Source organism: Rhinopithecus roxellana, chromosome 13, assembly GCF_007565055.1.
Source record: "Rhinopithecus roxellana isolate Shanxi Qingling chromosome 13, ASM756505v1, whole genome shotgun sequence".
In the NCBI taxonomy this organism is placed as follows: Eukaryota; Metazoa; Chordata; class Mammalia; order Primates; family Cercopithecidae; genus Rhinopithecus; species Rhinopithecus roxellana.
The window spans coordinates 37,138,627-37,161,833 of NC_044561.1; the positions used below are offsets into that span (position 1 = coordinate 37,138,627).

The following is a 23,207-nucleotide window of genomic DNA, read 5'->3' on the forward strand; positions in this document are numbered from 1 at the left end:
CTACTAAACCCATAAATAAGTACCACTAAAATAAATACTAAAATAAATAAATGGTACTTCTTGGTCCTCCTGGAATTCTTTCATGATGCCAACACTTCCTTAAAATTTTCAATAATTTCCCCAGGGAACCCAATTATATGTCTGCCCCAGCCCATAAGGCACCCTCTGCCTGCCTCTGGGCTGCAAGGCAGATGTACTAGCAAAAAGCTCTATGCTTATGTCCTGCTCCCCTGAGGATCTGTTTTGGCCCAACCTCTGAACCCTTACCAGCCCCATTGGAAAATGGTATTTGCTCATTGCTCTCTTTGGAGAGTTTGGACACATAATGTAAAATGTAATGCCCCACAAATGCACACTCTCCCAGCCCATACATGTGTTCAATTCTTTCTCCAAACTTTATTGAAGGTATTTTTTTCATTACTTTTATTCAAGTATGCGCTAATTCCTGAACCAATGCAACAACTTTCAGATTATTTGTCCTCAAATTCTTGCCCCTTTAATCATCTAAAGTGCCATGTCTCACCATCTCATTCTTCTTTCCGAAATGTAAAGCTTGCTCCACATTGCCATGACTGCTACCAAGAGCCTTCCATCTGCCAAACTCCATGCCATGCTATTTATCCGTAATTATTTCATGAGATAAACACCATCCCCCTCTGAGTTAGGCATTAATTTCTCCAATTCACAGATGATGAGAACTGAGGCTCAGAGTATTTAAACAGTTTTTCCTCAGTCAACAAAATGAGGCTTATACTGAGTATGAAGTGCATTTGTGATTCTGTGTGGTGGCAGACAATGTTAGTCCATCTGATTTAGCAGAATTTCTAACACTTCTTGCTGGCCACTGTGGATGAACTCATTTATATTCTGAGCTTTTGCTCCTACTGTTTTTTTGTTCAAGGAATATTGGTCTTCTTTTATTCCACCTACTGAAACCCAGCCCATTCTTCGAGGACAGGATTAAGTCTCACCTCCCTTATGAAACCCTTTTCTGATGCCATTTTAGTGAACTTTCTAGTGCATATTGATTGTCCCTGTTATTACATGCTGTATCTCCAATGGACAAAAATCCTACAGTTGTGAGACTTGGGCAAAACCATGGCAAATGACAGATCCCACATTACTCATCAAGTTAAATGTCAAAAATCATACATCTCATAGTTACGCAAAAACAAATTAGAACTTAATCATGTTGCAACTAATGACAATAATTCGTTGATGTTTAAAGACCGTAAGGGTTTGCATCATGTAATTTAACATAAACACACTAAGTGGCTTCTGTGGTTCAACTTAGTACTCAGTGTAAGGGCCGTCCGTATGAATAAATAAGAATCGGCCCTGAGAGAAATGTGTACTCTATTAGTGCCATGGACCAAATCATCCCAAAGCATAAGAGCTAAATAGAATCACGTTCAAATGAAAGATACACAAATACAGAATCAACTCCTATAAGCAGATTATATTCATATACAAAACAAAAGAAGTTAAAATGTATAGTAGATGTCAACTTGGAAATTTGCATTCATTCATTTACAAATACTTATTTGTATTAACTACTTAGTACCCGAAAGTCATTTTGTGTGCCTATGCCTACACCTACTTAATTTATAGTTTGTCTACAGAATGGTACACTAAAATAATCACAGATTTTGGGAGTAACATTAGCTGAAATCAATAGAATTTGAATTCACTTAACCATTTTCAAAAATTAGTAGATTTGTGTAATTGTTTAATAATTGTATAATTGTTTAGTTTGTATAATAAACAAGAGGCTCTTTAGAAATAATCACCAAATCCAAAGATTGTGATTGCTAAAGTTATGATACGTAACAAAGGTAGTGGAACATATGTTATGTATAAGATGGATCACTGGATGATAGAAAGTGTGTCTAGTATCTAATATAATTCTCTCCCAAACTTTCATAGGAGAGAAATAAAAACTGTCTCTAGTAAACATAATCATTTAGGTCACTATAAATATGTTTTGTATTTGTTATAGGAATATTTCACTGGGATTTTTCATTGTCTGGATGAACTATCTCTCGAAACTAAAATTGGCAAAAAGTTTTCAATTCATGCACCAGCATGGATAGTTTGTCAAAGTTTCACGAAGAGCTGTGTTGAGAAGGGTACTAAAGCCACTTTCAGAGTTAAAAAGTCATGATTAACTGTGTCCACAGTGGTTACAGAAGATAGTGGGTGTTTGGGGGAAGAAGTGAGGAATTGCATTTGCCACCTCTACTCAAATCATTTCCCTGAGCAAATTTTGCATTAGTAATTTTGTTATCTATGTACCTTGATACAGGGAGGGCAGTTCAAAGGATGGATGACTCAAATTTTCAATTTATAAAAATATATATTATTCTTCCATAAGTTTGGAAATTAACTGTCTGTTCTGTGCATGCATATTATATTGTTCCATTTATCATAGAATATTAAATAATATTTTAACTAGTCACATCATTATCAACTATTTTAATTCTATAACTAAACTTCAAAAACAAGTAATTCTACAAATAAATAATTCTGCCTAAATAATACTCCTGTATAGGATATGGCAAATAGACAAAAGGTAATATTGAAGATGATGGTTTAAAAAAGCAACTATTAGTTAAGAGAAGAATAACTTTGAATATTGATCTCAATAGACTTTACTACATTAACCATAAATTTAAATACCAAATTTATTCTGGTTTTTGTAATAAGTGACTGATTTTTCTATTTGTTGTACTGTTAATAAGATTTATCATATGTATTTTGTATAGTGTCATTAATCTAAAAGACAAACTATTAAAAGTGTAAAAGAGAAATTATGTCTATTCAATTTTATCTTCAAAGGAGTTAGAAAAACCCAAAAGTAACTTATTATTAGCTAAGTTAAATTGAGCAATTTCTTTCAGGATCGTAGACATAAGCTTTTTTTTTTTTTTCAATAATCAGAGAGAGAGGAAATCTTGAAAACTTTTTATTATTATCTAACATGATGGAAGAATATGCAGTACAGCTCCAAAACTTTTAAACATATGTGATAATTGAGTATGTTAACAAAATTTTAGTTTCCTGAAATATTTCCTAACAGTTTACCCATCTCATCTTTACACTACTAAATTCCAGTCACTCCAGTTTTTAAAATAAAATAAAATTATCACCAAGAGGCAAACATTTATAGTATCCATAACTTTGAAATTATGATTAAATAAAGATGTAAAAATTAAGTTGGGAAAACAAAATCCTTTTAACCAACTTTCCCATCTAATTACCTGGAACAAAAACTCCCTTTACTTCCGTGAGTCTTAAAAGTCCTCTGCAAACACATGGAACCAACCCAAATGTCCATCAATGACATACTGGATTAAGAAAATGTGGCACATATGCACCATGGAATACTATGCAGTCATAAAAAAGGACGAGTTCGTGTCTTTTGTAGGGACATGGATGAAGCTGGAAACCATCATTCTCAGCAAGCTATTGTAAGGACAGAAAACCAAACACCGCATGTTCTCACTCATAGGTGGGAATTGAACAATGAGAACACTTGGACCCAGGAAGGGGAACATCACACACCGAGGCCTGTTCTGGGGTGGGGGGCAGTGGGGAGGGATAGCATGAGGAGATATACCTAATGTAAATGGCGAGTTGATGGGTGCAGCAACCAACATGGCACATGTATACATATGTAACAAACCTGCACGTTGTGCACATGTACCCTAGAGCTTAAAGTATAATTAAAATATATATATAAAATAAAACGACAACAACAGCAACAAAAAGTCCTCTGCATTCACTTGGCCTCTGGGTACACAGTAGCCTCCCGAAATGTCTGCCCAGGGGATATTTTAGTCATTTCGCGATCTCCTTGAACACAAGTAATGACAAACAATAAGCTAATTCTCAAAAAGTTTTCTTTTTTTTTGAGTCATTTTTACTACTTTTAAATGAGTGTGTTTGATGCATGATTTTGGGCCCCCTGATTAATGGTCATCGCCAGCCCAGCTTCTGGAGTTGTAATGTTTCCGTGAGCTTCCCTCCAGCAGAGCTCGACCATTAATCCAGTGGCATATGTCAGCTCAGCAGAACAAGGTCACTCTTCTGCTTCAAGGGGAACCTTTTTAGAAATAATAAAACTGACAGAAAGTTCTTTTTTGCATGCTTTATGCCACCTGAGGTTGAGTGCTGCAGTTAATATCATAAAGCTTATAAACATTCCCATCCCAGGCAGCACCCGCTGCGGCTAGTCTTAGGAATTTAAATGCTTTTTTTCTTGGTAAGAACAGACATGTTTATGTGGGGCAAATATATGGTATGTAATCCCAAACAGGGGAAGAATGGGTGGGAAAATAAAACAGTAAGTTCATGTTAGGATGTTTGGAAGAGACGATAGTGTCCTGTAACTATTTTTATTTTCAATTACATTTATTTACCTTTCAGCAAACTGGGATTTGGTTAGATGAATATTTCAGTCTATTGAGGGGGTTAATAGCAGAGTTGAAATGTAAGAGTAGTGGTAAAAATAAACTCAGTTTGTAATCACTCCTTGGCCTATAATGTAATGTTCAATAATTATAGAACACTTATCTCTGAAGGAACTGTATTTTTAAAGTCATAAACATTTATTTTATTGGTAATGACTTTTTCATAATTGATAAATACAGTGAGATAGTCACAGTCTTAAAGTTGAAATTTTTAGATGTCCTAATATACAAATCAAACAAAAGATAAAAGATGATTGCTAGGTAATAACAATGTAAAGAAACTATAATCATAAGTATTACAAAATGTATATATTTAATATTTTATTACTTTTATTATTTATTTATTTATTTATTTATTGAGACAGGGTCTCTTGCTCTGTTGCCGAGACTGGAGTGTGGTGATGTGACAATAGCTCATCATAACCTTGAACTCCTAGGCTCAAGCAATCTCCTGCTTCAGCCTCTTGACTAGCTGGGACTACAGATGTGCACCACTATGCTCAGCTAATTTTTTTTGTTTTTTATTTTTTGTAGAGACAAAGTCTCACTATGTTGCCCAGGCTGGTCTTGAACTCCTGTCAAGCGATCCTCCCACTTCAGCCTCCCAAAGCATTGGGATTACAGGGGTGAGTCACCCTGCCCAGCCACTTTTATTTAATTAAAAATATCAGTAACATAACTGTTACTACGTAAAGTATTCAGGGGGAAAAAAAATGAGAAAATTCCAATTTGCTCTTTTTAACCAAATACTGAGACTAATGCTGTATCACTCTGTAGATTTTGATACAAAGTAAATTTGACTTGACTCTTACTCCAGGAGTTTAAGTTGTTAAAACTATAAAAAAAAGATAAAGAAACTTAGTGATTTAATTGTATTCATTTTCCTTTTGTAGAGAAAATGTACTTGGAAGTGAAGTCAGTTAGCAACTTAGTTCAATCCTTCTAGGAAGCCAATAAGTTGGTCAGGTATCATGTCTCTATGGCCAGGGTCAGGCCCTCACCTCAACAAGTATGGGAACTTTATTTTTTAAGCATGCAGAAATATACAACTTCAAGGCAAGTAATTCATAAACCAGATAAGATATCAAAAATGGCAATACTAACCAAGCAAGCATTGATTTGCTGTGAGAAATTCATCTGCCAGGAAAAATGCATATTCATGTTGACTGATCAAAAAATTGTTTCTCCTGGAAGAAACACTACACGGGACACCAGATCATTGCTGGAAGTTTGTTTGATTCATGTAGTGGTCACAGTAAAGTCAATTAAGTGGTATTAAGACTAGAGACATGAAGTTATCCTAGCCTTAGGTACACATCTCACCTAAGGGGAGAAGTCTGTCCAGCCAAATGGGATATTTGTTTCAGCTGTTTTGCATTATTTGCAGACACAGTGGCAAATTTCTACTCTCCCACACATTTCTAGGCTGTCTGCAAACAACACCTTTTTGCTAATACTTTTCTTCCTTAAGGCAGATTACACTACAATGTTTGATTATTTTGATTCTAGGAATGGTTACTTTGTTTTGATGTGGGTGTTACCCAGATCTTTATCAGTGACCCATTTACAAACTAACTTCTGGAGTAGGCTACTTCTGTAGATGACTAATATTATCCATTAGTCATTTCACGCTCATTATACATATATTGAGAAATCACTACTACGTTCTATACTATCAATGTTTTCAGTGGTAGCCAAAGTGTAATAAAAAGCACATGGAATCTGAAAGTCAGGTAGACTGAGTTCAATCCCTCTTGAATCCTCAACAAAAATCCCAGGGATACAAATATGAGTAAAATACATCTGCTGATCCTCTGTTTTTGATGGTGAATGTAGTTGGGAGCACATACTGAAAAACTGTAAGTTAAAAAAAAAAAAAAAAAAAAAACAAGGAAACATGAAACAAGCACTACGAAAACAGAAAGGAGGGAGAGATTATGAAGTGGATATGTACTACCAGCTAGGAAGCTTACATATGGTAATTTACTAAATTCTCACATCAACCCTGTGTGACATGCTTTAAGACTTCCCCTTTTCCTGATGACCACAACGAGGCTCAAGAGGCTTAAGAAAATGTTCAAAGTCTCCTGGTTAAGAAATATCAAAGTAAGAAATTCACACTCAGGTCTCTATGCCTTTAGTTCACGTTGTCTACTGCTCTGCCAGACTGTCCCTAATATACTGTGCTGGGGTAACTGATGGAGGCTTTCTTGAGGAAGTGACAGTCCACCTATACATTCTAATAGATTGGGAAAGAAAAGTACAGAGCATTTTAGGCTAAGAGAAGCACAGACAGAAATGTATGAGTGTGGTCAGATCATCAGGAGCATGGGCCTCTCACTCTACCAACCAAACCAGAAGATCTGGTATTAGGGCCCAGACACAGGTATTTTTGTAAAACACCCCAGATGATTTTAATATTAGGTTGGTGCAAAAGTAATCATGGTTTTTGCTATTGTTTTTAATATGCAGCCAGAAAGCACTGGTGAAGGGGGTCAAACAGATGTTTTACTTTTTAGTTTTCAAATGATTCCTAATAGAGGCCTAGTGGGTTGTGGCAGAGTTACATTTGAATGGGAGGAAGGAAAGAATAACAAACACTGCAGAGTGTAGGTAAAGGCAGTCAAGTCAAATGTGGGGCTGGCAGCATTAAGTGACTGGTCAACTGGAAGTGGAGAAAGATCTAGAGTCATTGGAAAGAAGGAAGCAACTAAAATCCTAATCTTTACTTCCATTTAGTACAAGCTCGCGGACTTTGTTATGAGCTGAATTAACTCGCACAAATTCATATGTTTGAAGCCCTAACACCTTGTACCTCAGACCTTGACTTTATTTGGATATAGAGCCTTTAAAGAGAAAATCAAGTAAAAAATGTGACCGTTAGGGTAGGATCTAATCCATTCCTACTGGTGTCCTTATAAGATGATGTTTGGACACACAGAGACATCAGGAGCACACAGGCCCAGACGAAGAGGCAGTAAAAGGGCAGCCTTCTACATGTCAAAAAGAAAAGCCCAGAACAGATCCTTCCCTGAAAGCTCTCTGTGAAACCAACCCTGCCAGCACCTTGATCTTGGATTTCCAACCTCCAGAAGTGTGAGCAAGTAGATTCCTGTTGTTAAAGCCACTCAGAGTCTGGTATTTTGTTATGGCAGCCCTAGCAAACTAATACAGACTAGGTGAAGGAAGGAGGGGGACTTAGCCAGCTGTGGTGACAAATGGCTCTCTTTATCTATGCAAGAATCACTTCTTCTACCAACAGAGACAGTTTAAAATCTTCTGCTATTATTAATCAATTTTTAATGGAGGACATTTTTGTTCTCTACTAAGAAGCTATATGAATGTCTTGTTTCTGAAAGTTCATCAAAATCTTTAACACTAGAAAGGAAGAGAAATGGATCAGTTTGGTAAGGCTAAATTTGGAAACAGATATGCAAAGCATGGACTTGATTCCATTATTGTAAACAAACAAACACACAAACCAAAAAAAAAAACCTCAGTTTTCAGGGATTTTGAAACCAATTATCTCCAAAGCAAGGCAAAGAAAGACTAAAGAGATAAGTCTAACTAAATTGATTTTTAACAAATTCAGCATCTTGGTAGTCAAGATAGTGACTTTATAATGCTTCTTAAAAAATACAATGTCCAAGTTTCCAAACAAAGGGGAGGCTACGCTTCTGTCATTTCTCTAGCTATTCATCTCCTGATCTTTCTCAATATTATTTGAACACTTTTCAAGTATAGCTAATATCTTTGGCCCCAAACCTTTTGCTACCTGCTTGGAATAAAACTTGATTACAGATTCATATTCTATAAAATGGAAGCGCTAAAATGAACTAGTGTTTGGAGAGAAGTGGTGAAGGCTAAAAATTATTTAAAAGGTGCACTACAAATTAAAATCCAATGGAAAATTATATGTTTAAGAAAGAAGAAGAAACCTTTGGAAAGTGAGACATCAATTTTGGGGTGAATTTCTGGTGGCTGTAAAAAATGGAATGAGGCCATTTCTCCTTGGAAGGCAAGCACCGACTGGAAGCAAGAATGGGACAGGACAGTGGAAACTTTCTGTTTGCTGTCTTTAGACTGTATGTGGTAAGTTTCCTATAAATATCCAAATGGATACAATAAGTACAAATATATCCCAAATTTAGAGTCTTCTCACCATCCAAGTCAACTGGGCCATTCTTTTGTCTGAACCACGGTTATCCCTTGCCTGGTTTCTGCAATAGTCTCTTAACTGGTCTCACTCCCTTCAGTATATTTGAAACACAAAGCCAAAATAAACCAACTAAACCATAGGCCAGATTCTGTCACTTCTCAAAAATCATTCAACACTAGCTAAAATTCTTTTAATGGCCTAGAACGCCCTCTGTGATCCAGCTCTCAGTGGCTGCTCTCCCCACCTCATGTACACTGCTCCACTGCTTCTCAAACACACCAGAGACAGTCCCATTTCAAGACCTTTGCACTTGCGCTTCCCTCTGCCCAGAGTAGTTTCCTTCACTAATCCCAAGACCAGCTCCTTCACTTTCTTCCAGTCCTGTCTCCAATGCCCCATTCTCACCAAGGCTTCTCTAGTTCTTCATATTTCAAATCTTCCTTTTCTGTTAATTTTTTTTTCTTCTTGACACCTATGATTATCTAGCATACTGTATATTTAACTTATTTATTCTATTTATTGCCTGTCATCCCCAGTAAATATAAGTCCTATTAAGGCAGAGATCTATGTTTTCTTCACCTTGGTATCTCCAGTGTATTGTCCATAATAAGCATTTAATAGACATTTGTGGCACTGAAGGATAAATTAATGAATGAATGCATGGATTAGTGAATTAACTTTTAAGTCTTTTGTAAAGCAGAAAAAAGTGCTGCCAGGTTGGAAAACTTTAAAAATTCTTGATGCCCAGTCACATTTTATGTTAGGTAAATAAGAATATTTGGGGATGGAACCCAATCATCAGTATTTTTTTTAAAGCTCTTCAGTGATTCAAATGTTCAGCCTAGGCTCCAAAAACCATCGACTTAGAGCCTCATTTCCAAATTTTGAAGTGCTCACAGAACTGCTGAGTATCTTGTTAAAATGTATGTTTTAATTTCATAGGCCTGGGGCAGACTGGAAAATGCACATTCCTAACAAGCTCCTGGAATGCCAGGCTGCTGCTCTGTAGGACCACAATGAGTATCAAGTCCTTAGATTCAAGTCAGCCTTGATGAACCTTGAGATATGTTTTAACATGTTCTAGACTCCATTTTCTCCTGACTTGTCTTATTTGGTTTTATCTTTGCATTATAGTTTATATAAAAAAAAATTTTTAAATAATTTTAAATAATTTAAAAAATATTTTTTTAAACACAAAAATGAAGACAACCTTTTGAGAGATCTGGTTTTTTGTTTTGTTTTGTTTTTGGAGGAGATGGAGGCAATAAGTAGAAGTTAAAATAAATATTTATTTATAGCCACCATTTTTTAAAGGGGAAAAGAGTAAATCTAACATATTACCTGCATTTTAGATCACATATTTTATTCCAGAAAACTCTGTTTGTAAAGGCAAACATTCAACAAAAATTGTACCCCAGATGAAGAAGTAATAGAGAGTAGGAGGGGAGAGACACAGGGTTAGAAGCAGAAAGTTGTGCCATAAATCCCAAATCTTTTAACTTGGGGAAAATATTTTGCGTCTACAGGGCTTTTTTCTTCTTTGTAAATTGGAGATAAAAATAATGTCTATCTCATGGGGTTTTGAGAAGATTAAATATAATAATGGACATGAGCATCTTGGACAAGTGCCTGGCCGCAAGTAAGCAGCAGTGCATATAAATACTTCTTGTCTTTCTCGTACCTGGTTAGATAAGAGTTAAAAATGTATCTTAGCAGTCTTGATACTAAAAAAACAGTGAAGAAAGCTCTTTAATAGCACAACTATGTGTCATCCTTGTCTAGGAGCATAAATTTGCACAGCAGGCAGTGCAGTGAAAACAGCTCATAATCAACTCATCACCTCTCATCATTGCTAGGATCAAATGCAAATGGGAAAGAATGCCACTTCAGTCATTGCTAGTGAAAATTAGCATCCGTGACACTAATGGTGTCTCATTTAGTATGCACTTTAGATTAAAAAGAATGGTTTAAAAAAGGCTATTTCCAGAACTGTCATTATTTTAACGTTTCCCTCAAAAATAACAATGGTACTTGAATCTCCTTTACTCAAAGAAAAACCAGCTAAAATTTGTTAACACAGATCATTAATCCATGCCAAGTAAAGGACAAAATGTTTGTGAGATTCATGTCTTTCTATTTTCAAAGTTTCTACCATATTCCCACCAAAGTCTACCCTTAGATAACAATGGGATTCTTTAATAACATGAGTATATTAGAGTTCTTAACACAAAGTTTACAATGAGTTAGAGTTGTACGTATACACAAACATTTTTACACACATATTAACAGATTTGCTACAAAGAAACAAAAAGACAGGGATGCCCTCTCTCACCACTCCTATTCAACATGGTTTTGGAAGTTCTGGTCAGGGCAATCAGGCAGGAGCAAGAAATAAAGGTACTCAATTAGGAAAAGAGGAAGTCAAATTGTCCATGTTTGCAGATGACATGATTGTATATTTAGAAAACCCCATTGTCTCAGCCTCAAATCTCCTTAAGCTGATAAGCAACTTCAGAAAATTTTCAGGATACAAAATCAATGTGCAAAAATCACAAGCATTCCTATATACCAATAACAGACAGACAGCCAAGTCATGAGTGAACTCTCATTCACAATTGCTTCAAAGGGAATAAAATACCTAGGAATCCAACTGACAAGGGACGTGAAGGTCCTTTTCAAGGAGGACTACAAACCACTGCTCAGTGAAAGAAGAGGACACAAACAAATGGAAGAACATTCCATGCTCATGGATAGGAAGAATCAATATCGTGAAAATGGCCATATTGCCCAAGGTAATTTACAGATTCAATGCCATCCCCATCAAGCTACCAATGACTTTCTTCACAAAATTAGAAAAAACTACTTTAAAGTTCATGTAGAACCAAAAAAGAGCCCACATTGCCAAGACAATCCTAAGCCAAAAGAACAAAGCTGGAGGCATCACACTACCTGAGTTCGAACTATACTACAAGGCTACAGTAACCAAAACAGCATGGTACTGGTACCAAAACAGAGATGTAGACAAATGGAACAGAATGGAGACCTCAGAAACAACACCACCCATCTACAACCATCTTATCTTTGACAAACCTGACAAAAACAAGCAATGGGGAAAGGATTCCCTATTTAATAAATGGTGCTGGGAAAACTGGCTAGCTATATGTAGAAAGCTGAAACTGCATCCCTTCCTTACACCTTATGCAAAAATTAATTCAAGATGGATTAAAGACTTAAATGTTAGACATAAAACCATAAAAATCCTAGAAGAAAACCTAGGCAATACCATTCAGGACATAGACATAGGCTTCATAACTGAAACACCAAAAGTAATAGCACAAAAGTCAAAATTGACAAATGGGATCTAATTAAACTAAAGAGATTCTGCACAGCAAAAGAAACTACCACCAGAGTGAACAGGCAACCTACAAAATGGGAGAAAATTTTTGCAATCTACCCATCTGACAAAGGGCTAATATCCAGAATTTGCAAAGAACTTAAACAAATTTAGAAGTAAAAAACCAAACAACCCCATCAACAAGTGGGCGAAGGATATGAACAGACACTTCACAAAAGAAGACATTTATGCAGCCAACAGACACATGGAAACATGCCCATCATCACTGACCATCAGAGAAATGCAAATCAAAACCGCAGTGAGATACTATCTCACACCAGTTAGAATGGCGATCATTAAAAAGTCAGGAAGCAACAGGTGCTGGAGAGGGTGTGAAGTAAGACTGCTTTTACACTGTTGGTGGGACTGTAAACTAGTTCACCCATTGTGGAAGACAGTGTGGCGATTCCTCAAGGATCTAGAACTAGAAATACCATTTGATCCAGCCATCCCATTACTGGGTATATAACCAAAGGATTATAAATCATGCTACTATAAAGACACATGCACACGTATGTTTATTGTGGCACTATTCACAATAGCAAAGACTTGGAACCAACCCAAATGTCCATCAGTGATAGACTGGATTAAGAAAATGTGGCACATATACACCATGGAATACTATGCAGTCATAAAAAAGGATGAGTTCATGTCCTTTGTAGGGACATGGATGCAGCTGGAAACCATCATTCTGAGCAAACTATCGCAAGGACAGAAAACCAAACACCACATGATCTCACTCATAGGTGGGAATTGAACAATGAGAACACTTGGACACAGGGCGGGGAACATCACACACCAGGGCCTGTTGTGGGGTGGGAGGAGGGGGGAAGGGGGAGGGATAGCATTAAGAGGAATACCTAATGTTAATGAGGAGTTAATGGGTGCAGCACACCAACATGGCACATGTATACATATGTAACAAACCTGCACATGTACCCTAGAACTTAAAATAAAGAAAGAAAGAAAGAAAAAACAAACAAAATCCTGTTAAAAAAAAAAAAAAGAAAGAAAAGTACATAGCTCGGGTGAGTATCCATACTTGAACCAGGCTGTATGTAGTAGACCAAGGGTGTATTACCCTGTAGCCCCATGATGGCTTTGGATGTGGCCCAACACTAATTCATAAACTTTCTTAAAACATTGCGAGAGTTTTTTGTGATTTTTTTTGTTTTTGTTTTTCTTTTTCTTTTATTATTATTATTATTTTTAGCTCATAAGTTATCCTTAGTGTTAGTGTATTTTATATGTGGCCCAAGAAAATTCTTCTTCTTCCAGTGTGGCCCAGAAAAGCCGAAAGATTAGACACCTCTAGAGTAGACTGAAGAAACTTCTTTCACTTTACAAATATTTACTGAGAGTCTACTACATTGAAAGTATTATGCTAGCTGCAGAGGGAAGATATGTGGTGCTTACTTCAATATTAGGTCATTTTAAAAAATATTTGAATATTAAGAAAGTTGTTGGCCTGGACAACCTAGCGAAACCCCCATGTCTACAAAGAATGTAAAGATTAGCTGAGCGTGGTGGTGCAGGACTGTGATCCCAGCTACTCCGGAGGCTGAGGCAGGAGAGTCACATGAGCCCAGGCAGGCTGACACTACAGTGAGTGGTGATTGTGCCTGCACTTCAGCCTGGGTAGCAGAGGGAGAACCTGAAGAAAGAGGGAAAGGAAGCGAAGGGGAAGGGAGGGGAGGGGAAAAAGAAAGAAAGAAAGAAAGAAAGAAAGAAAGAAAGAAAGAAAGAAAGAAAGAAAGAAAGAAAGAAGAAAGAAAGAAAGAAGAAAGAAAGAAGAAAGAAAGAAGAAAGGAGGAAGAAGGAAGGAAGGAAGGAAGGAAGGAAGGAAGGAAGGAAGGAGGAAGAAGGAAGAAGGAAGGAAGGAAGGAAGGAGAGAGGAAGGAAGAAAAGAAAGAAAGAAGAAAGAAAGAGAGAGAGAGAGAAGGGGAAGGAAGGAAGGAAGGAAGAAGGAGGAGGAAGGAAGGAGGAAGGAAATAAGGAAGGAGGAAGGAAGGAGGAGAGAAGGAAGAAAAGAAAGAAGAAAGAAAGAGAGAGGCGAGAGAAGGAAGGAAGGAAGGAAAGAAGGAAGGAGGAGGGGAGAGAAGAGAAAAAGAAAGAAAAGAAAGAAAGAAAGAAAGAAGAAAGAAAGAAAGAAAGAAAAGAAGAAAGAAAGAAAGAAGAAAGAAGAAGGAAAGGAGAGGAGAAGGAAGGAAGGAAGGAAGGAAGGAAGGAAGGAAGGAAGGAAGGAAGGAAGGAAGGAAGGAAGGAAGGAAAGAAGGAAGGAGAAGAAAGAGAGAGAAAGCTCTCCTTCCTTCACCTTCCGTTCCTGCTTCCTTCCTTGCCTTCCTTCCGTCCTTCCTTCATTTTCTTTTCCTGCTTTTTCGGCTCTGTCGGGAGGGAAGGAAGGAAAGTTTTTACAATCGTAGGTGTTGACATGTGTATGTCCCAGACACCTAGAGGGATTTCTCTGATGAACTTCCTGCATAGTCAGAGACAGGAATGAGGATTTCTAAACTTACAGATGCTCTTACAGACATAGTCTCCCTGATCTCCATAAACTTTAGCTGGCAATTCAGGTGGAAACAGAAATAATATCTACAGTCCTGTTGCTTATAATGGCAGTATATTAAGAACGGAAGTATCAGAAACTAACATATTTCACATCAGTTTCATTTTTCATCTAACTCTGTGTCTTCTTCAAGGTAATTAAGCTTCCTTATGCCTTAGGCTCTTTACATATGAGGCTAAATAAGAGTCATTCTCTCACAGTTGTTACAAATATTAAATAAATTAGTGTACAAAAACCTGTAAGCACAGCAACTGACATGAAAATAAACCAATGATGAATATAGAAAAATAAAATATTTTAGTTGGAAAAACAGATAAGGAAAATTGTTATGTTCTATAATTTAAGCATTTGTAGAGTGTAATGCAATAACATTTCATCAAATCTGAATACTGTATATGCTTAGAAGTTTGTAAAATCACTATCAGTAGTGGGCACTAGTGGTAAGATGGTAAAACAGCCAGTTGTGGTTGCTCTTGCCTGTAATCCCAGCACTTTGGAAGGCTGAGGTGGGCTGAGGTGGGAAGATCACTTGAACACAGGAGTTTGAGACCAGCCTGAGCAACATAATAAGACCTCATCTCTACAAAAAATTAGAAAGTTAGCTGGGCTAGTGGCATGGCGCCTGTGGTCCCAGCTACTCAGGAGGCTGAGACGGGAGGTAGTTTGAGCCCGCCCAGGAGTTTGAGGCTGCAGTTAGCCATGATTGAACCACAGCAACTCTAGCCTGGGTGACAGAGCACGACCCTGTTTCCAAGGTAAAAACAAAATTCAAGAAGAAAGATAACAGTAACTTGCATGTATGTTAACCAAGCCTATTTTTAACTAGTATAAGTATAGAATACTTAACTATTATTCCTCCTATTTCTTTTTTAATTTGGAATTTATCTATATACAGTAGAGAGTTCTGAGATATACATTAAAACCCTTAGAAGTTATTGAGATTCCAGTACACGCAATGGGTTTCTTTTGTAATAATTCTGCAAGAATTTACCAGTTTCTGTTATAGAATATCTATAGGCCGGGCGCGGTGGCTCAAGCCTGTAATCCCAGCACTTTGGGAGGCCGAGACGGGCAGATCACGAGGTCAGGAGATCGAGACCATCCTGGCTAATACGGTGAAACCCCGTCTCTACTAAAAAATACAAAAAACTAGCCGGGCGAGGTGGCAGGCGCCTGTAGTCCCAGATACTCTGGAGGCTGAGGCAGGAGAATGGCTTAAACCCGGAGGGCGGAGCTTGCAGTGAGCTGAGATCTGGCCACTGCACTCCAGCCTGGGCGACAGAGCGAGACTCCGTCTCAAAAAAAAAAAAAAAAAAAAAAAAAAAAAAAAAAATAGAATATCTATAACAGGCACATGGTAAAACTGTAGTTAACATGTATTCGGATTTACTCTTTTTAAATTCATGAACATGTTTATTATAAGTTTTAGGAATATAAGAAAATAGTAAATTATTTTTGATATAGGACTCAAAATCTGTTGCTACATGTTATATACATGAATGTTTTGAACCTTCTCATAACTGTAAGACCTATTTGAAAATACTAATAACAAAATCTTTGTCCATTAATTATCAATTGAAAAGTTTCCTCATTTTTATTTGAGTTAACATTATGCATAATATGCATTGCATTTGAATTGGCCAATAGATCACTTGAAATAGAACCAATGACAGTTAACAAAAGCTAAATGATTAAATATTTTCTTCATTTTTAATATTGTCACTTTTTACCCTACTATAGCATTTATGATTAAAAAAAAAAGCACACAAAAACAAGAGAATCCCTTTCAGAAATTCTGAGAGTATAGTATGAAGAGTTTACGTTTCTGGGTTAGGAAATGTAAACTAACATCTGGTGTGTAGTGAAGACAGTGATTCCCTATATTTCAGACCAATTTCTTGATGGTTCTGTTTCTAGACATAGACCCTTTCTAGACACAATTTCTTTTCAGTAAATGAAAGGATTTGCACTCCTTCTTCTATGAGCCTTTCATTTGTAGGGATTATCGTAGCATCCACCTCTGCCAATTTTTTTTTTTTTTTTTTTTTTTTTAGAAAGGGTCTTGCTCTGTTGCCCAGGCTGGAGTGCAGTGGCACGAACACGGCTCACTGTAGCTCTCAATCTCCTGGGCTCAAGCAATCTTCCTGACTCAGCCTCCTGAATAGCTGGTACTATGTGCACTTGACACCATGCCCAGCTAATTTTTGCATTTTTTGTAGAGATGGGGTTTTGCCACGTTGTCCAGACTGGACTAGAACTCCTGAACTCAAGTGATTCACCTGCCTAAGCCCCACAAAGTACTGGAATTACAGGTGTGAGCCCATGCACCTGGCCGGATACTGCTCTTTATTCATATAATATGCAAAGAAAATTACCCACCAAAATAAATGTGAATTAAGAGGAAAGAAGAGTTATTTTAAGACATAATTACAAATGGAAAAATATCACTTCCATGTTAAAAGGAAAGAATCCAGTTGACTGTATGAAAAACATACCTGTACCTTTATTCTCACATCTCTTTAAATTCATACAGAATGAAACCATCTGTCTAATGAAAATAAGAATTCATTCACAACAAAACTTAGCGTTTCCAATGTTACCATTTTCTGTGATATGTTTTGTTCAAAGATGTATATATTTTCCAATATATTTTTATTTTATGAATAAGGAAGTCAAGATTAACAATACTCCAAGCGTATTACAATAGTTACTACTCTTAAGGCAAATAAGAATGGAGTAAAGTATCATTTTGAAAATAGTTTAATGTCATAAATATGACTCTAACTCACTATAAAATACAGGCTTTATTAAATTATCTTTAGATTTTAAATATTTTGAGGTATATCATTCTCCATATTAACTTTTATGATCTTCCCTAAACCTACAGTTGTCAACTATTTGTTGCACTTAATCAAGTAAATATCATATAAAATTAATCTTTAATAGAAGCACAAGTCATGCTTTTAAAAACTTTTTTGTATTATTTGGAAAATGTTACTTTGGATTTTTCTTACATTAGGAAAAAAAATCATGATACGTTATCTAGCTATATTTTAAACTAAAGATGCTTGTCTATCCATTATTATGTATAGGGGTCAGAAAGAATTAATATCAAAAATCATTTATTCTACCTTTCCAAAGATAGGAAATCATTTATTTTTGTTTCCTTCAGAAAAACTTGGATGGTAACTTCCAAAGAGTTTCAAAATATTGACCATTGTTCTATATCTCATCAATTCAAAAGGTCATAACAAATGAAAGAAACCAACCTCTTTCTCTGAAAATGGGTGCCTAACATATAAAGACTGATAGACAATAAATGAATCCTTCAAAAAAATCTGGACTCAGCTATTGTTAATCTCAGAAAGAGATTAAAAATTTTATTTACCTACGAAAAGAGACGTACACATATTGGAGAAATTTTCTGACATTGGTACTTTGTAAATAGTTGTTTTATGTTATAAATAAATCTAGAGTTCTACAATAGAATCTAAACTTTATCCCATGTCATATTTTTTTTTAAAGTAGCACTTATTGTCAAAACAAAGAACAGAGCAACATTCTACATATTAATATTACCAATTTATCAAGTCTACCAGTATATGGTGTTTTGATGCTTCTTGAAACACAGCCCATTTTTTTGTGTAGTAATAACATTAGTTCAAGAGAATAGCAAATATACATCTCTACAACAAACTATCATAATTTAACATTCAAAAATGAGAAAAGTCTTATATTTAACCATAACATTTCCATTTTACAACCTTCTCATAACTCTATTTTGAAGAGCTAATCTCTTAAGAGATAAAATTCATTCAGTAGACTGTTTAATAGACATTGACAATCTCATAGTCATTAAAAACGTGCAAGAAGACTTTATGATAACAAACACTCAGAGACCACTAAATTGATTTTTTTGAAGTTGAGCTGAACTCAAACTTCACTTACAGATGTAAATGTTCCAATATGCACTATAAGACAAAATTACAGAGACAATAATTGCTAGGTGTGATTTAAAATCCAACTTTGCAATTTAATTTTTCCATATTTGCCATGAGGCATTAAACCCTATGTTTGACTTATGACTGACAGATGAGAACATTGTATGTGTTCAAACACACATATGTGTTTATTTTCTATTAAATAGTTTGATTTTATTTAACATGTATGAAATGTCCTTACCTTTGGTTTTTGATGTTTCTCCTTCTCTGAAACATTGGATGGCTTTCTCTTGAGCATTTTGAATTCTGACTACTCCTAGTAAGTGCACTTTCTGCTGTTACAGAAACAACTGAAAACAGTCAGCACTGTGCTGTCTAATGTACAGCATCAGATAAGGTCGAGCCCAGGGACCTGCCACTTCCTCCTTCGGTCAGGATATGACTTCAACATTTACATGGGTAATTTTTTTTTTCTTACGGTAATTCTTTGGTAACTCTTTATTGTCTTGCTATATTCTATGAGGTATGTTCCAAATCTCATACTTAGACATGCCTGCAGTTACAAGAGCTGTAAGGATTTCAAAACAAAGCTCATTATATAAAAGCAGAAATCTACAAGGTATTCCATGGGTAGAAAAAAGAAAAATCAGAGACAGTAATTGAAATAAAACTTGAGATGTTGGCTTTCTATTATTTAAAAAAAAATAAAAGAATACTCAATGTAGTCAAGTTTATATACATATACATATATATATTTATTTTTTTTTTTCTTTCTTTCTTTTTTTTGATACAGAGTCTCGCTCTGTCACCGCAGGCTGGAGTGAAGGGGCATGATCTCGGATCACTGCAACCTCTACCTCCCGGATTCAAGCGAGTCTCCTACCTCAGCCTCCTGAGTAGCTGAAATTACAGGCGCGTGCCACCATGCCTGGTTAATTTTTTGTATTTTTAGTAGAGATGGGGTTTCACCATGTTAGCCAAGATGGATCTCCTGACCTCGTGATCCACCCACCTTAGCCTCCCAAAGTGCTGGGATTACAGGCATGATATATTTCTAAATAAACACTGTTAGAAGATGAAATAAATAAAAACTGTTAGAAGACAAAATAAGTTAGACCTTAAACAATATTAATCCTACTTGAAGCATGTATGCATATATTTTAAAATATGGATTAGACCCATTCTAAATATAAATGGGAACCTGACTTTAAAAGTAAATGTTTATGCATATGTTACTTTTCTAATGTATTAAGATGTTGTAAAGTCCTGGTTAACAAAGAGATCAATTAAACAGAACCCCCAATTAACCATATGTCTTTGTGCTACAAACGATGCCATATACTGATAATTGCTGTCCTGGTGATGAGTCAATGGATCAATGGTTTCTTCAAATGAAACGCCCAGAGCCTCTATTGAATAGGCCTAGTAGAGCTAATATGACTTACTAAGAGTTTCTTCATGGTTTTAAACTGTTTATTATAATGAAAAAAGCAAAATGCTCAGAAGTAAAAGGAAGAAGTCCAAGCTTTATTCTTAACTGGGGATTTACCAAGGGGAGACTTGAAAAATATATGAAACTCTGGTTCTATTTGAGCAACCCAGATTAAGAAAATAAACCTAGACTTCTGTTTATAAATCCTCTGAATTGAAAAGCAGTAGTGCCATATTCTTAATCAGCAGCTTTCCCAAATGGCAAATCAACTGACTTTGTTTCTCAGACTTCCCTCACACTTCTAAGCCCTACTCCCTGAGGCCCAAATTTTACTAATTCATTTAACAAATGAGACTCAAATTTCGCTAATTCATTTAATAAATATTAAACTGATTGTCTATTATGTGCTATCTGACAATATTTCAAACCTCTTGACTAGCTAAAAACAATGTTTTTGTTCTATAACAGAATTGAAAGAATATAGTTTTCAAGATTATGGTTAATATGCCTATTATTTTATTACCAGATAATAAAAGCAGACTTTTAATTTTGAGAAGTATTGAGCTAGTGTTTTCAAATTCTGACACAGAGCAAGAACACTGGAAAACCTGAGAATGCTGAGGTTGGGTAATTCCCTAGAAATACATCTCTTAGACTTTCAGTTTGGGCTTGGGTTAAGAAAGTAGGCTAGGCAGATCTTTTGTTTCATCTCTTAAGAAATTGAAAGTCATAAAAAATACATTTTTTAAGTGAACCTGTTGCACTCTCAACACACCCTTTTCTTCATCTATGAATAAAAATTCAATTATGGAGTTGAATCAATAACAAAATGGCAATGATAATGCTTGTACTTACTACATGGTAGAGTTTTGTTGATAATAAAATGAAATATCAATAAAGGACATACTTATTAGATGATTCATCATTTCAGTAATGTTTTGTGTCAAAAAATGTTTGTGAACTCTAAAAAGGCATGATGTTTCAAACAGTTTGGGGCGGTGCTTGCTGTAGGTTATATTTCTCCAGTGTTTCTATAATACAATGCTAAAGAATAGAGAACACTCACATTTATGAGACCTATGTCTGGACTACATGTGGTTTTTAAAAGTGTTATACTCCAGCAAAAATATATATATATATAATATCCATTTATGGATCTCTAGGCACTTCACCATCTTTAACATTACAAGAAATATTTAAAATGGAAACAAAATAAGTATTTTCCTTCAAGTACAGGTGGAAAAGGAATTTTCCAATCGTTCTTTCACTCAAGAAAAATGTTTTCTGGGGGTTAAAAGACAGATTTGACATTTGAGGTCCCATTCATTACCTATGTGAAACTTCTTGATCCCCAAAAAGATCAAGTGACAAGGTGGTAAATGTTTTTTTATCAATTATCTACTATTTTATGGAATTTGGTGGCACCAAGATAGTTAGTGAGTGACACAGTGATCCAGCAAGCTCAAAAGTCACAGATGGACAGAACAAGAATGAAGAAGAGTCAGTACTGAGCACACCTAACTCCTGACCATGTTTAAACCACTGGGAAACCTGTTGCTTAACATGTGTTCTGAAATAGGGAAATTGCAAAAGCACAGTCTTGGTGCTTTACAATACCTTAATGGTCTTACATCCCAGACAGAATGGAACTTTGTGTACAATCTCTGTGTCACGAATCATGAGTAAAAATTTTAAAGAAATTGCAGTTGAATGACGAAGATTGAGGTGTATTTTTCAGGAAGTAAGGTGAGCCATAAAAGGATTGTTTCAGCAATCCAACAAATATTTTATTTAGTGTATTGCTAAAACACAAATCATAAAATTCAAAGCACAGGTAGAAGGAAACTAGAGATCATGGGACATTCAAAGTGATGTCCTCGATTCTGAGACATTGAGGATCTCCATCTACATCTCTCTGCCTTCCACCATCAGGTTGAAGAATACAATTAGATAGTAGTTTGGATTAATCCTACTCTACTTTTTTTTTTTAGGACATGTACACTTGTTCAATGGATGAAGGGTTTTAAAATCAAGTCTTTTAGAATGAAACTAGATTATCTGCATTACTCTAACAGTTAAAACTTCTCTAATCTGTAGAGTTGGTTGGGCACAATCTTATGTATGCCTCCATGTATTGCTGGGACAACCATGACCAAGGGATGTTTTATTAACTCTAACTGAAAATCCTCCTGACTATACCTCAAGTGCTTTGTTACAGGAGGACAACAGAGAGACAAATTTCAAGAATTTGAAAATAAGCAAAATAAGGTTGTTATCACAGAGCCCAACTCTGAAATTAACATTTAACATAAGAATAACCATTTTATAGAAAAAAAGAACTGTATTCCATTCAAACCTGCAGAATTTACTCATCTATGATTAAGAAAAGGAGTCATTCATAAAAGTAACTTAACCTTGATAAATCCTCTCTTCTTTTGGGCCCCCTCAGAGCAGGCTTCTTTCTGTAGTACAGGGAAGAGAATTGTATTCAAAGAAGTTGAGTGGGGATATTGTGTTCCTACCTGTTTGTGGCTTCGTGGAAGTGGAGATCCTACAACATACTAAAAAAAACTGTTCCTTTCTAAGGGTTTCCTGAAATAAGTACACACTGGCATCTGATGATGTTCTGTGCAATTCTGTATTTAATAATTCAGATGATGGTGCCAAGCTATATAGAGGGGTCTTGGTGTTGTACCCTCCTCTAGTTATCTAGCTTATTCTTACCATAAGTGGATTAAACATCTCAACACCTCCTTGTTTGGATTTGGGAATTTAAGAGAAATGATGGAATGGATATTCCCCCTGGCCTATGGGAGGGGTGAAGGAAGTGGGGGGACAGTTGCTTCCTTGTGAATCTCCTATATTTCCTAACTCTCTGAAGTTATTTACTCATTCTCTCTCTGGAGTTCCTGTTTACTAATTCCTTTCTCTAAGGGACCCAACCCCTACCCAGCTCTTGAAATCCCTTCTAATGTGTTACTAATTGAAAAGCTGTATAGTCACTTTTCTGCTTCTCCTGGTGACCTGCTCCAGTAAGTGACAAGCTCATGTTTTGGGGAGATTAGGGGAAGATAAAATTCTGATTCTGTTAACAGGAAGTGGCAAGAAGATGGGAGCTGCTGAGGTTTGCTGTTTCCAATAAGATGTGAAATCAAGCATATCTATCACAAAGACTAATTTCTTCTAAAAACTGGCCTCAAGTCTACATGAGAAATTAATATTTCACCTGTTAATTTCTCCTTA

The 23,207-nt window shown here is 35.9% G+C and overlaps 1 protein-coding gene across 2 annotated transcripts in view; it reads right to left on the bottom strand.

Moving 5' to 3' along the window:
* SAMSN1 (SAM domain, SH3 domain and nuclear localization signals 1) overlaps nt 1–18,924 on the bottom strand; it is a 62,145-nt gene extending 43,221 nt beyond the window's left edge. Inside the window, exon 1 of one of the 2 annotated variants that reach the window (XM_010360386.2) lies at nt 18,774–18,924. In XM_010360386.2, coding sequence (XP_010358688.1) covers nt 18,774–18,830 — 57 coding nt within the window. In that variant the 5' untranslated portion in view covers nt 18,831–18,924. The remainder of the gene's footprint in view (nt 1–18,773) is intronic. The other variant, XM_030915205.1, reaches the window with a different exon arrangement.
* Between the last annotated feature and the right edge of the window lie 4,283 nt (nt 18,925–23,207).